General features: G+C 48.1%; 6 protein-coding genes across 6 annotated transcripts; 3 read left to right on the forward strand and 3 right to left on the reverse strand.

Moving 5' to 3' along the window:
- Positions 1 to 809: 809 nt before the first annotated feature.
- On the forward strand, positions 810 to 3,284 carry N7537_011665 (origin recognition complex subunit 1; the record flags this gene model as incomplete). The annotated part of the gene is made up of 3 exons (XM_056902719.1): positions 810 to 1,583; positions 1,642 to 1,763; positions 1,817 to 3,284. The coding sequence occupies 3 exons, from the start codon at positions 810 to 812 to the stop codon at positions 3,282 to 3,284; spliced, it is 2,364 nt and encodes a 787-aa protein (XP_056748006.1).
- Positions 3,285 to 3,706: 422 nt separating this feature from the next.
- On the reverse strand, positions 3,707 to 5,062 carry N7537_011666 (WD40 repeat domain-containing protein; the record flags this gene model as incomplete). Its single annotated transcript, XM_056902720.1, has 1 exon — positions 3,707 to 5,062. The coding sequence occupies one exon, from the start codon at positions 5,060 to 5,062 to the stop codon at positions 3,707 to 3,709; it is 1,356 nt and encodes a 451-aa protein (XP_056748007.1).
- Positions 5,063 to 6,054: 992 nt separating this feature from the next.
- Positions 6,055 to 7,138, forward strand: N7537_011667 (ankyrin repeat domain-containing protein; the record flags this gene model as incomplete). Its single annotated transcript, XM_056902721.1, has 6 exons — positions 6,055 to 6,106; positions 6,160 to 6,185; positions 6,283 to 6,411; positions 6,503 to 6,625; positions 6,685 to 7,014; positions 7,085 to 7,138. The coding sequence occupies 6 exons, from the start codon at positions 6,055 to 6,057 to the stop codon at positions 7,136 to 7,138; spliced, it is 714 nt and encodes a 237-aa protein (XP_056748008.1).
- Positions 7,139 to 7,572: 434 nt separating this feature from the next.
- Positions 7,573 to 9,565, forward strand: N7537_011668 (flavin-containing monooxygenase; the record flags this gene model as incomplete). The annotated part of the gene is made up of 5 exons (XM_056902722.1): positions 7,573 to 7,660; positions 7,710 to 7,832; positions 7,932 to 8,348; positions 8,406 to 9,044; positions 9,105 to 9,565. The coding sequence occupies 5 exons, from the start codon at positions 7,573 to 7,575 to the stop codon at positions 9,563 to 9,565; spliced, it is 1,728 nt and encodes a 575-aa protein (XP_056748009.1).
- A 65-nt stretch (positions 9,566 to 9,630) lies between these two features.
- On the reverse strand, positions 9,631 to 11,277 carry N7537_011669 (MFS transporter; the record flags this gene model as incomplete). Its single annotated transcript, XM_056902723.1, has 1 exon — positions 9,631 to 11,277. The coding sequence occupies one exon, from the start codon at positions 11,275 to 11,277 to the stop codon at positions 9,631 to 9,633; it is 1,647 nt and encodes a 548-aa protein (XP_056748010.1).
- A 453-nt stretch (positions 11,278 to 11,730) lies between these two features.
- Positions 11,731 to 13,365, reverse strand: N7537_011670 (uncharacterized protein; the record flags this gene model as incomplete). Its single annotated transcript, XM_056902724.1, has 1 exon — positions 11,731 to 13,365. One exon carries the CDS (start codon positions 13,363 to 13,365, stop codon positions 11,731 to 11,733), a length of 1,635 nt encoding a protein of 544 aa, XP_056748011.1.
- Between the last annotated feature and the right edge of the window lie 518 nt (positions 13,366 to 13,883).

Raw genomic sequence — 13,883 nt, forward strand, 5'->3', positions numbered from 1 at the left:
GTTCTTGTGCCGTAAATGTGTTGGTGTGAAAGGTGAAAGAGACCTACTGCATTTCCTTTTGATACTATTGTGATATAATTCTTCTAAGTAGTGAGAAATCTAGTTGAAACAAATCCGGTCGAGGTCATCCATATAAACATGATCCACTAACTACAAAATGTTAGGGGTTTGGAATATTACTGTTCCGGTATATATACATGATCTATCTATTATTCCGCAATCTTGCATCTGGAAAATCTGATCAACTTCTCTTTTTTTCAATTATTGATATGGCATTTGTCGTCAATCAGGAAAGATGTGTGATGGTACATATAACTATAGACTAAGGCTGTCTTCAAAATATTCTAGGATTCTCTAGGGCGTTGGTAGGTAGGCTACAGATGTTTAGGGGAGCACAATGAGCGAATCGCAGCATCCTGTGTTAAAATAGACATTTAACGTATAAGACAATCAGGATCACGTAATTTGGATGAGTAAATCCAGTTTATAACATGCATCGTGGTAACACCGAGATAGAAAGGTGTTGATAGTTTGACAACTATACTGCAAAATTGTGTGATATCTTTGAAGTCAGAGCTGCAGTAGACTTACAGGATGAATGCACGTGTACAGTATCAGTTGAAAGCATCCATATTTTATGTAGTTTATATGTACAATGTACTCCATGTCTAACTATAAGATAGATGTATTTGATTGGCCAGACCTCCTTGCCGGACTAAACCCAAAAGGGACGAAAGTGGACAACGCGTCCAGCGCGGTTTCTCCTTCCTCATTGCACGTTCTGCCCGGTCATATCTCTCGCGCCCCCAATGAGCGATAGAGATTCAGATTCTTCACCTCAGAGGCGCAGTGCCCACGAGCGTGCCCAATGGATGACCAAGGGAGCTCTAGTTCGAGACGATTCTGACGATGAATTAGGCGTTGAGGACCTTCCGTGGGACTGGATTTACGATCAAAATGAAGAGATTACCCAGGAAAGTGAAGCCAAAGATGATACCCCGGTGAAACGTAGCCGCAGACGATCCTCCCGACCCGCTCGCCAAAGACGCAAGATCGTTGGTGCCAAGATGGGTCAATTCCAATGCAAAGTCGGCGATGTGATTCTCTTAAAGTCCCCCGAAGCTGGAAAGGACTGGGTTGGCATCATTACAGAATTTTTGGAAGAGGAAGACGAAGATGAAGATGACGAGGTTGTCAAATCCGCCAATATTATGTGGTTCGCATCCCCCGACGAATTCATGAGCACGAGAAACAAGCGCCGGACCGACGCCTTGCCCAACGAGCAGTACATCACACTCGATTTCAACAGCAACCCCTTGACATCAATCAGCGGCAAAGGGGCGGTCATGTCTCAGGGCGCCTTCAGTGCCAGATATCCGAATGGGCCTCCAAAGAACAAGACCGAATTAGCGGAATACAACAAGTGCATCGTTTGTCGACGAGGCGTGAACCAGGTTCAAGGACGGTACACCGATGAGTTTATCTGGGAGCAGGTGTACAACGAAGACGACATCCAACATCTGATCAATTGGGTCAGGGATGGCTTGAAGGCTTCCAGAAAACGCAAGGTTGCGGACGATGAAGTGAGTTAAGCCACCCGGTTCCAATTGCAGAAGCGGTACTGATTTTTTGTTATCGTAGTATGTCGATGCTAAGGAGACCACGGCACCTACGACCCCAAGAAAGAGACAGCGACTGGCAGCCACGAATGCCACGCCACAATCACAGCGCAAGAAGGCCCTAATGACTCCGACGCATAAACGGTAAGAAACGGCGAATATAAATGCACCTTGTGAATTAAGACTAACTATATCAGGATCGTCGTGAAAAAGCCACTTGAGTTTACTCCTCTGGGTACCCGTGTCCTCTCACCCACACATTTCGACTCTCCCTACCGTCAAGCTCGGAATTTGCTACACGTTTCCACTGTTCCGGACTCATTGCCGTGCCGAAAGACCGAGTTCAACACGGTATACAACCATCTTAGTGCTGCGATCATGGAAGGTACAGGCGCTTGTATCTATATCTCCGGTACCCCAGGCACTGGCAAGACTGCCACGGTCCGCGAGGTAGTTGCACAGCTAAATGGTGCCGTGCTTGAAGAAGAGATGGATGATTTCATCTTTGTCGAGATTAACGGCATGAAAGTCACCGACCCGCATCAATCCTACTCTTTACTATGGGAAGCCTTGAAGGGCGACCGAGTATCACCTTCCCACGCATTGGATCTTCTTGAAAGAGAATTCTCAAATCCCTCCCCTCGTCGGGTCTCTTGTGTTGTGCTCATGGACGAGTTGGATCAGCTTGTCACAAAGAATCAGTCTGTCATGTATAACTTCTTCAACTGGCCTGCGCTCCGTCACTCGCGCCTCATTGTCCTAGCTGTTGCAAACACCATGGATCTCCCCGAAAGAACTCTAAGCAACAAGATCTCCAGTCGCCTTGGTTTAACCCGTATCACCTTCCCAGGATACCGTCACACAGACCTGATGGAAATTATCAGTACCCGCCTGGCCAGTGTACCGGGCAATATCGTTGATGCAGACGCCGTCCAATTCGCGAGTCGCAAAGTAGCCGCCGTTAGCGGTGATGCTCGACGAGCTTTGGACATCTGCCGTCGAGCCGTTGAAATCGCCGAGCAGGCAGCCGACGAGGCTGCTGCTGCAGATGAGGCCAAAGACGAGACAGAGTCACTACCCCCCACACCCAGCAAAACTCCCGCCCGGCGCAACAAGGCTATTACAGCTAAAGCAGCTGGAGAATCAGCCGTCGCTAAACCTCCTGCGAAGGGCCAACCGGGGCGCGTCACTATTGCCACTATCAAGCAAGCCATTCACGAGGCTACATCAACTCCACTCCAGCAGTCCTTGCGCTGTTTACCACTATCAGGAAAGCTCTTCCTCGCTGCCCTACTCGCCCGCGTCCACCGGACAGGCATTTCAGAATCTACATTCGGCGATGTCCTCGACGAAGCCCGCCGCATCGCCGATGCAGCCGTCGCCGTTGCTGGCGCCGCTGGCGCCGGCGTGAAAGATTTCCTGCTAGGCGGAGGCCCCAGTGCTCGCGTGCGGAGCCTGGGTCATGCGGCCATGTCGCTTATGAACTCCGGTATCCTGGCGCTGGAGCAAGGCTCTGGCTCTAAAAGCGTGCTTGGGGGTACTACGATCCCCACTCGCGGCGACCGCAGTAGTAAAGTTCGGCTCAGGATTGCGGCCGAAGATGTGAGGTCAGCTTTCAGGGAGGATGCCGAGGCTAAAGGCTTTGGTTTGGGTATTGAGCAGTGATAGTGAAGGCTTTTCTTTTCGGTGTTTTGATACGATACGCATTATCTGGAGTTAGTGTAATATCGCACAATAGTTTGCATATGATACCCTTTCAGTCCAGCTGTGTCTTGCGCTCTAGATCGTAAAGGCTACTTGTACGTATGTTGCCCATCCGGGGTCGATTGCCAAGGGTATCATTTGGCTCAATTGGGGTTTGTATCATACAAAACGTTAAGACTCTTTTTCTCAGAGACATGAAACGAACCTTTCCGAGGAAATTCTTCCCGATACATGTTTGAATATTTTAAAATCAAGGGCCTTCCACAGACCGCGCTCAACTCCACATAGTGCCAACAAGAACTTGATGGCAAGAAGAAAAATGAATACAGGGTATTGAGAAATTGGAATGGAGGGTACGAATGCCAGTGATTCTGGTCATCCCTCTAGTACCGCTGTCTACCGAGAGTCGGGGCCCAAGTCAGAGGGTGAGTCTCGGGGGTAGCCTCTTCATCCTGCTTCCAGATCTTGATGGTCTTATCAGCTTCGCCCGTGATAAGACGCAAACCAGTACGATCAAAGGTAGAAGCCATGATACCGGCTTCGGCTTCAAGAGAGCCGGGCTGTGCGGTAGTTTCCATAGATTGGAAGCGGTGGCCAGTCTTCCAATCCCAGAAGGACATGGAACCGTCGTCACCACCAGAGAAGAGAACGTTCTCGTCGTTGACGGCGAGAGAGTTAATGACAGAGTTCTGACCGTCGAAGTTTTGCATGAAATCGCCCTTGGGGCACATCCACTGCTTGATGCTGCCGGTACTGGCACTGGCAAATGTAAACTCGGAGGGGTGAATGGCGAGGTTGCGAACACCCTTCTTGTGGTGTGTGAGAACGCCCATGCTCTTGCCAGCGGCCAAATCCCACAGCCGGACTGTGGAATCCAGGGAGCCGGAGATAATTTGAGGGTCGGCGTCTTGGCACTTGATGTCGGCGACAGTGCCTTTGTGTCCGCCGAGAACGTGTACGTTGCTTCGCGTGCGCATATCCCAAACTCGACACACGCCGTCACGACCACCCGTGACTAACAGATCGAGACGAGGGTGAAGGGCCAGCGTGTACACACCGCTGAGATGACCGTGGTAGTGTCGAATGACTTTGTTGGTCTCCAAATCCCAACACTTGACCATCTTATCTTCACCGCACGAGAAAAGGTACGGATGCCGGGGTGACACCGCTAAGCCACGGACGGTGGAGATGTGACCGGTGAGAGTGAGTCGCAATGCACCCGTCGCCAAATTCCAAATCTTGATTGTCCGATCTCCTGCTCCACTAGCAAACCACTGGTTGTTCGGTTCCACTGCCAAAGCCCGCACCCATCCAAGGTGTCCCGAAATAACGCGCATCAGCTTCCAAGGCGCGTGCCACTCGGGCCGCTGTTGCTGGGTAGCCGATGGTCTCTGGACCAAACTCTTAGGTTGGCCATCGCCAGCAGCTGCTCCCGCTCCCGTGCCCGATGGCCGTCTCACAAGTGACATGGATGCGCCACTGCCGTCTGCAGGTGTCTGCGCCTGGATCTTCGGCCGTTTTGTCCGGCCGGCTGAAGCCTTCGCCTGTTTCTCTGCAAGAGCTCGTGGTAGCTCTGTAATATCTTCGTACTCCACCTTTCGTCGGTAGGAAACGCCGATTGAGCCGTCTGTAAGAGTTGAAGGTGTGACCATCAGGTATTCAGCACCGAAGAGTTCGGCGGTCCGCTTTGCGGACATGCGCACGGCGTCATCTGGGGACTGGGGTGAGGTGTAGTCCATTATGTGTGCAAGGAAGTTATGTGGGGAGAGTGAGATAGATCGGTGTGCTTTGAAAGACAGGAGCTTCAAGAATCACGACCCGATGGTGCGCGCGATGAAAAAAAAGCCTGCTGGAGGTTCGTGACCGCAATCGAGTCCGGAGGTTCAGTCTAGGTACCGGTTTTAGAAGCGCAGTTGATTGAAGACCGATGCTGCGTCTCTAGCAGCTGTGAGACGAGTTATGGTTGAAGATGGTACAAGGACGTGCATGAATCTTTGGATCGAAGTTGCAACGGGTGTTCGTGCCTGAGGCGCCATAATCGACCAACATTATACTCGGCCCAAAAAGGGCGGTGAGGCTACAGGGCGGTGGACTGTGATACAATTTCAAGGTTTGGGGAACTCGATGTTCTTATTCAGTTGATCAGTTCTATTTACATACATTGCTGGTACCTTTTTCAACCAATATCTGAACATCTACATATGTATATTCCTGCATCGGCTGTCTTATTCTGAGATCTACGATATATATATCTATATATCTATATATATATATACCCCCGCGAAACGTACATCCAGATACAATTTCTCAACACTCAAACCATGTGAGAAATACCTATAAAATTAGGTATCGTTAGCTACATACATTGGTGCATACGTAGCATATCAAGTTATTTGAACTCCAGTTTGATTTTGTGGCCGCAAACGCAAAAGAGAGTACATACCGGATGTTTCTTTTGTATGAGAACGCAATACAATAGGTACAAAGGTAGTAACTTAGGCTAGATTTCACACCTCACGTGGAACAATTGTAGATAATCAGTATATTTCATGTGAAAAATCTTTCAAGTACAGCTAGATCTCTATTTCCCGAAAATAAAGTCATTAAGCTTGTTAACAGTGTTGTCCTTGCTGCGCGGTCGAGATCGCGGGGCGCTCGATGTTGCTGACTCAGCCATTCTGGCTTATCGCAGCTCTTATCGCAATATCACTCTTCCCCTAACATAGTCACCATGGATTCCGATCAGAAGTTCGCCCTGCACGAGGCTGCCCGAGAAGGAAGAAGTAAGAACCTGACCCTTCGCTATCTAGTACAATACACTAACATATCTTCTTAGATGAGGTTGTTGAGTCGTTGCTCAATGTGAGTTGTGCTCCACCTAGGGCCGAGGCTGCCCCGCAAGATCAAGCTTGAGCTGGTACAGTTTGGTCTCCGAGAACAAAGTTAATTATTGAAACAGGCAAACCCAAAATCTGCATTCGTGAAAGATGATGATGAACGTCTTCCAATTCACTGGGCTGCGGCCTACAACCGTGTCCCGGTTGTGGAATTGCTAGTCGCTATGAAGGATTTCGACCCAGATGTAGAAGTGAGTATCGCTGTTCTATTTTCGAAGATAATTCATCGTGCCTTTTCAACGTCGACTGGTCTCTATTATATAACTTGCTAAATTGGCATAGGATGGATCCGGTTGGACCCCTCTTATGATTGCAGCTAGCTTAAAAGATGCCGCAGGCGACGCAACGATCGACCTACTATTGCGAAAGGGAGCTGATGTCTCTATCAAAAGCAACACTGGACAGGTAAACCTTACGAGACAACGACTTCGCTATTGGGTGTACATGGACTTACTATCTAGTAGAATGCGCTCCACTTCGCAAGTTCCAAGGCCAATATTTCAACCGTCCGCACATTGCTTGCCAATAAATGTAGCGCCAGAGTCAAGGATAAACGTGGCCAACTTCCCCTGCACCGAGCAGCAGCAGTAGGGTCTGTGCCTATCTTGAAAACCCTCTTGGAAGAGGGTAAGAGTCCTGTGAATGCAACGGACGGGGACGGATTTACCGCACTTCACCACGCTATCTCTGAGGGACATGGACCTGCCGCGATCTTATTGTTGAAGTCTGGAGCAGAAGCAGAAAAGAGAGACAGTGACGGTAGACTAGCTATTGAGCTAGTTCCAGACGACAAGGTAAGTCCCTCGCCGGAATTCGGTATACATTTAGATCAGAATGGCTAATTCTTATATTGTGTTTATCTAGGTCAAGCAATACATCTTACAGACAGCAGAGAGAGAAGGAATTGAACTCCCTTGATTATCTTCTAGCACCAGAGAATTAGGCAAAAGTCAGACTAATTGTCGCGGGAGTGCTGCATGCCTCGGTATGAACAGCTTCCCCTCATTCCATAGTTAACCCTTCGAAACTTTTATGATAATTTGAATGGTCGATTCTAGCTTTTAGTGCACATATTAAGCCTTACATGTCCAAAGTTCTCCCAATAGTCTTCTTTTTAATTACCAAAAAGACTAACGTAAAAAGGAAGCGTGATAGCTTGCAGTTCGTGCATTATCTGTGACGGAAGTTGCATAAGACATGCATAAACTAAGGATTGTTGACCTCGGTAACCTCGGTGATTGAACGACCAGTAGTCCTCACATATTTGTTGTTTCAGGAAGCTTGCGGGGAACCTGTTGGTTATATTCCGGGCTGCCGCCCATTAATTTGAATTTACTTCAACCTCATCCATAATGGTGGCATCGAATAACACACGTCTCCCTGTGGGGAATAAAGACTTTACCAATGCGACTGTGGTCATTATTGGCGCCGGCATATCGGGTATGCTCAGTCCTCCAAGGTAAATAAACTTCACTAACCCTTGTTCAAGGGATGTGTATGGCGATCGATTTGATCAAGCGAAATAAAACTCGGAATTTCGTTATCCTCGAAAGAAGTAGCAGCGTGGGTGGAACTTGGAATGACAACAAGTATCCTGGCTGCTGTTGCGATGGTAAGAATTACTCTATATGCGCAAAGACAGCAACTGATGAAGTCTAGTCTGGAGCTCACTCTATAGCTATTCCTTTGAACAGAATCCTAATTGGTCAAGAGAATATCCCGGACAAGAAGAAATACATGTTAGTGATATGTGTGACCCTCGACCTACGTTGTTTGATACGAGTCATTGCTGATTTCTGCCTCGACCAGGCGTATCTCGTTGGCGTTGCAGAGAAATATGGACTCTACAACCATATTCGATTCAATTCCACCGTAGAGGAGGCCCGATGGGATGACATCGAGTCCAAATGGAAAACAAGTGTCATGATATCGGGGCAGAAAGACAGCGAGTTCTCAACCTCCTACGTTTTGAACTCCGATTTCCTTGTTTCGGCTGTCGGGCAACTCAATTTACCCCAAACCCCTGACATCCCAGGCCTAAAGGATTTTAAAGGGAAGATGATGCACTCTGCTAGGTGGGATTGGAGTTATGATTTGAAAGGAAAGCGGATCGCAATCATTGGCAACGGTGCGCTCTCAGCGAAAGAGACAAAACTGCTATTTACAATACTGACCCATTCTACAGGAGCAACTGCTGCTCAGATTGCCCCTGAAGTTGCACGGGTTGCCTCTCATCTCACTATCTACCAGCGGACGCCAAATTGGATCATTCCTCGTCTAGATCAACCAGTATCTACTCTTCAAAAGACCCTGCTCAGATGGGCTCCACCCCTCAAGTGGCGTAAACGTGCACTTCAAATGGAATTCCGTGAAGGTTTTTTTGCCGGCGTCGCAGATGGAGATTCGGACCTTTCCCATATGCTTCGGACCACATGTACCGATATGATGAAATCCCAACTGGCGGACCGGCCAGAGCTATGGGATAAGCTGATACCCAATTATGCTCCGGGGTGCAAGCGAATCATCATTACAGATGATTATTACCCCACACTTGGCCGTGAGAATGTCCTCTTGGAGACACGGGGCATCACAGGTATTACAAACTCCGGTATCACAGTCGATGGAGACAACGAACAAGAACATGACTTGATAGTTCTTGCTACCGGTTTCAGAACTGTGGAGTTCATGCATCCGATCCGGATATATGGCGCAAATGGCCGGTCCGTGGAGGATATCTGGAGAAATGGAGCAACTGCGTTTAACGGTGTTACAGTCGAGGACTTGCCCAACTTTGGAATGTTCTATGGTCCCAACACTAATCTCGGTGAGAGATGTCCTATTTCCGAACAACATATCGGTTTCATTCGTTCTAACTAATTAAAAGGACACAACTCCATCGTCCTCATGATCGAAGCACAGTCACGGTACCTAAACACCCTATTTGGGGAAGTGATGCAAGCCCGCCAGCAAGGAAAGACACTGTCTCTTAAGCCAGAGCCAGGTGTATTGAAAGATTACAACGATAGGATCCAGGCTATTCTACGGCATACCAGCTTCGCAGATCCGAACTGTAACAGTTGGTATAAGAGAGATGATGGGATCATAACCAATAATTGGTGTGGGACTGTGACTGATTATCGCCGTGAACTTTCTAAGGTGCAGTGGCAGGACTATATTGCCGAGGGAACTGGTAGAGACCGTGTCATGAGCAAGCTTGCTACAAAAGTGAGTCATGCTAAGGAGGAGATCTTGTTAAGCAATTTTTCTTTGCTTGTTGGTGCTATTAGTGTTTTGTCGGTCACAGGTTATTTCATGGCTTCGTCGAGGTGGCTTAAGGCACACTGAAGCAACTTTGAGATATTGTTATAAACAAATAGGGTCATTCCTCCAAGACCATTATTCTCAACCTCTCAGGCCCTGTTTCTATTCCGCTGTCGAATTAAATGCCCATATTTGTAGAAAACAAATGGAACGGGTGTCATCATGGCGGAGATACATCCTAGCAACGTGAGAGACCAATGAACACCCAAATTGCTGTACATTGGGATTGACACAATGACCATAGCACCAGCGGCAATATATCGGAAGAAAGTTGCGCTCACCAGCGCACTAGCCGCGAAAAGCTCATATGTATCGATGAGATACTGATATGTTGAGATGAATATTCCTTGAACAGAGAACCCAAAAGCCACCGAGGCGATCAAAGGTGACCAGTAAGAAACCGAGGGATAGCTGGTCCAACCCATCCAGAAAAGAGAGATTGGCAACCAAGGAGCGCCGTACATAGCGAACCAAAGCCGCTCCTCGGGTGGAAGGGTTTTTTCTCCATTCGCAATGGCTCTCGAGAGTCTCTTCCTGTATGCGAAGTAGATATGTGGCACTAGGGCAAATGCAACCAGGAAACCTACGTTCATACCGATGAACGTCAATCCCACGGACCCTTGATCGAAGCCATATGTGTCGCCAAAGATGAACTCATAGCCCGTCAGGAATCCAAAAAGAACGATATAAACGACGACGAGATAGATGGTAAAGAGCGCCACCATTATTTCTCTGAAGAACAAATTGAAAGGGCGGGAGCAGCTGTGCACCAGCCGAGTGAAGAGCGGTGTCTGTCGTAATTCGAACTCCGCCTTGAAACGCTGATCACCGGTGATTTCACGGAGATGTTTTGCTTTCCACCCCAACAGTACTGGCCCATAAGTTTCTGGAACAAAAAGGAAGATAGCAGATGTCACTAGCCCAGCCATGATCATCGTGCACCATTCAGTCCAGCGCCAACTGATGTGCGTGCTTTGTCCAATAAATGATCCGACCATTGGGGCAAGAAAGGGTCCGAGGAATGACAGCGTGCAGCAAATTGGAAAGGCATAAGTGCGCTCGATGGGGTCAAATATGTCGGACATACTGCCGCCAAACGTGGTCATTGGCGTACATCCAAACAGTCCGGCCAGAAAGCGAAAGGCAAGTTGGGCCCCGAGATTTGGTGCGAGTCCTGAGGCCATTGTGAAGATCATAAGGATAAACAATGTAACGATATAAACTGGGTTTCGTCCAACGGTCTCAGAAAAAGGTGCAGCCACAAGTGAGCCGATGCCAAAAGCAATCAGGAAAAGCGCCGTTGCTAGAGATTCGACGATCTCGCTGACCCCATATTCCTCCTGTCCTTGTTTGATCACAGTGGAGTCGATTGATGAAGCCCATCCAACCAGCATACCCGTAGTACCAACAATGCCCAATGTCGACCATTTTTGTCCCGTGGACCAGTTTTTGGGATTGAGTTGGTCATTGGGACCATCGAAGCCGACAATAAACAGTGTTTTCGGGTCGAATCTTTCAGAGGTCTCGGATACGTTCTGGGGTTTCACACCAGGGACTGTCACTCTCTTGCCGTCATGTAGCATGATTTTCCGTGTAGCGGATAGTGGACGGATACCCTTCTCCGGTCTGGCATCATTAACATCCTCTAGGATATCGTTGGTTGGTTGTGTATGAGGATCACCCGTAGCAGTATTCAGACCGTGCAATTGAATGCTTTCTTGCAAGTCCTTGCGCATACGTCGGTATTGTCGAAAAGACTGCATGGTCGCAGGGCGGGGACGTGGGCTCAAGCAAGGGGCAAACTGGAACTCAAAAAGTAGTAGTTCGCACAAATCTGTTTAGCTTCTTAATATTGACTCTTCACTTATTACTTTTCTTTGTAGTGCAATTTTATATCTACTTCTACATCTACTTCCGTTGCCCGATTCCCGCTTTACCCGACTTACCCGATCTTTCCTACTTACCCGTTCAAAATTATATGAAACCGGAAAAAGAAAGGAGAGCACAGTAAAGTCAAGCTAATTTCTAGTTTTCGTTGGAAAGAAAAATCAATATCGAATATCATCGCATGCTGTCTACGTAAATCCATAGAATGGGAGTCTATATAAACGCAATGCGGACATCCCTCAACCACGTACTCAAGTCATCGCGAATCTGTATGCTATCTATCCCCAGGCACCAATTTTGCGTTAGCCAAAACCAGGAATTTGTGTGTCTAGAAATTCATTCCAGTCCCAGTCAAATTCATCAGGTAGAGACAGGTTTTCGGTCGCTCCCAGCCAAGAAGCAACGTCCAAGGCTTGGGGAGTAGTTGAACTTGGCTCAGTTGGTCCTTTATCCCTTTGTTGTAAACTGTCTCTGAGAATGATGGAGTCCCGTTCTTTTTTGGTTTGGAAAAGACAAACTAGCGATTCTATTGTCTCCAGTGCCGTGTGGATAGTAGGTGTATTGTAATGCCTGGTGATGGCCCTGAACGAGCATAGCGCAGGACCAATATGTGACAGCGATTCCCTTGTATCAATGGCCAGCAAGATACAAATAAACTGAAACGGGAGGTTGGCAACATGCCACCACGGACAGCGACCTTCGGCTAGACGTGTTGCGGCATCAAGACCCTGGTTCCCAAATCGCATAACGCGAGCAAGAACATCATTCGGTATATTCACAGACAAAATTCGCAGCCGACGATATATCGTGAGCGCTAAATTACTTTGGGAAAGGATCAAAGCATCGTGGGAGAGTCCAAGGCTCTCAACGCGGGTCAGAGCCTCTTCGAAAACAGAAGAATTATTGTCACGGTCCGGGTCGAGTCCTTCGGAGATTTGATATAGGCTTATCAGGTCTGTGGTGAAGTCGTCCTTTCGAGGTAAGGGGAGCTTGCATGAGACACCTCGTGGGGTCACACGCGATCGGCCGTACTCATAGGAAATCCACGAATTTAGAACCGTGGCTACCCAAAAGAGCCGGCGGCGGGTTTCCTCATTGAAACTGACGTCTGCAGTGTCAGAATACACTAAGGATGCCAGTTCGGGGTCTTGATGGGCTCCAATGGCCTCGATAATGTGCATAGTGGAACAGCTGGCCATCCACGACGCATGAGGGCAATTAGTGGTCCGGAGATATATCGTCCGTAATATCCAAGCACTCGCATGGTGAAGGAGAATTGTTTTTGAAGTTTTGGTTGTTTCGAGTTGTTCCTTTGCACACTGTACCAGTGCGCATTCCTTGGGATGTTGTTTGTGGCCTGAGTACAAGGAGCCTAATGCCGCCACGCCACAGAGAATAGAGTCATAAGAAGCCACGGTCGTAGGATCATGCCACCTATCATCAATCCTTTGCCGTAAATCTTCAGAGTCCAGGACCCCATACACAGGATGTATCTTCTTCAAATAATGGTCGGTCAGATCTTCCATCTCCTCCCTTGAAATCAGATCTGTCATATTGGTAGAGGGCTCTAGGGGTTCATCCCGTGGACCCAAATTCCAGCTAAAACCGTGCACCTTGGGTGCGCTCTGTGGATTCATTTTCATACCCAGAAGATGAGGGAAAGCAGTGCCTGAATTGGCTTCCATGTGTGCATGGTTAGCACCAGCTCGGTCGGAAAACCTTTGTATTTCGAGTTCGTCGCCCAGTACCGAAAACTTAGAGGCGGTCGTTTTCTCCCGTGCAGAAGGCTTGAAGCTGCACTGATACTCATACCGTATACAGCAAGTGCAAGGCTCATGACCATCGCATTTCCGCTTTCGCAGCTTGCACATTTCACATGCTCTTTTGGCCCGCTGTCGGGTCCTTATCCGACCAGAATTATCAGTATGCGAAGACATGACGTTGCAGTACATGGAACAAGATGTGATTTCTTTAGGTGGTCGATGTGGCCAGGTGGGTCCTGTCTGTTGCCGGAGTAGGATATATAGTGGCCAATCAGCGCCAATAACAACGGTATATATATTCCAACCTTGGAAAGTTCAATGCTATATCGCTTCGAAGGTAGGTAGACCTGGACATATATGGTATTGGAACAGTTGAAAAATGAGTGCATTGTAACACATTAGAACATGCCAATTATAAGCATTACTTTACTATAGAGGTATGTAGTAGCCCTGGTTTTCCAAGCTTCAGACCCCAATAATGCGATACTGGCGGTCCTAATGCATATAAAACAGCCCTAGAGAGAAACTGCCTTACGGCTCATATCACCTGTCCTAACGCTTGTCGTCGGCCTCGGCCCCCATTTTCACTTTGGGGATATTTAGGTACCCTTGGTGGCCCAACTGTTTATTTGACTCAAAGGCATACTGTTTATTCATACAGGACCTACATAACATCCAGCATGCGTTTCGAC

The sequence above is a fragment of the Penicillium hordei genome, assembly GCF_028827395.1.
Source record: "Penicillium hordei strain IBT 12815 chromosome Unknown utg000006l_segment0_segment0, whole genome shotgun sequence".
NCBI lineage: Eukaryota > Fungi > Ascomycota > Eurotiomycetes > Eurotiales > Aspergillaceae > Penicillium > Penicillium hordei.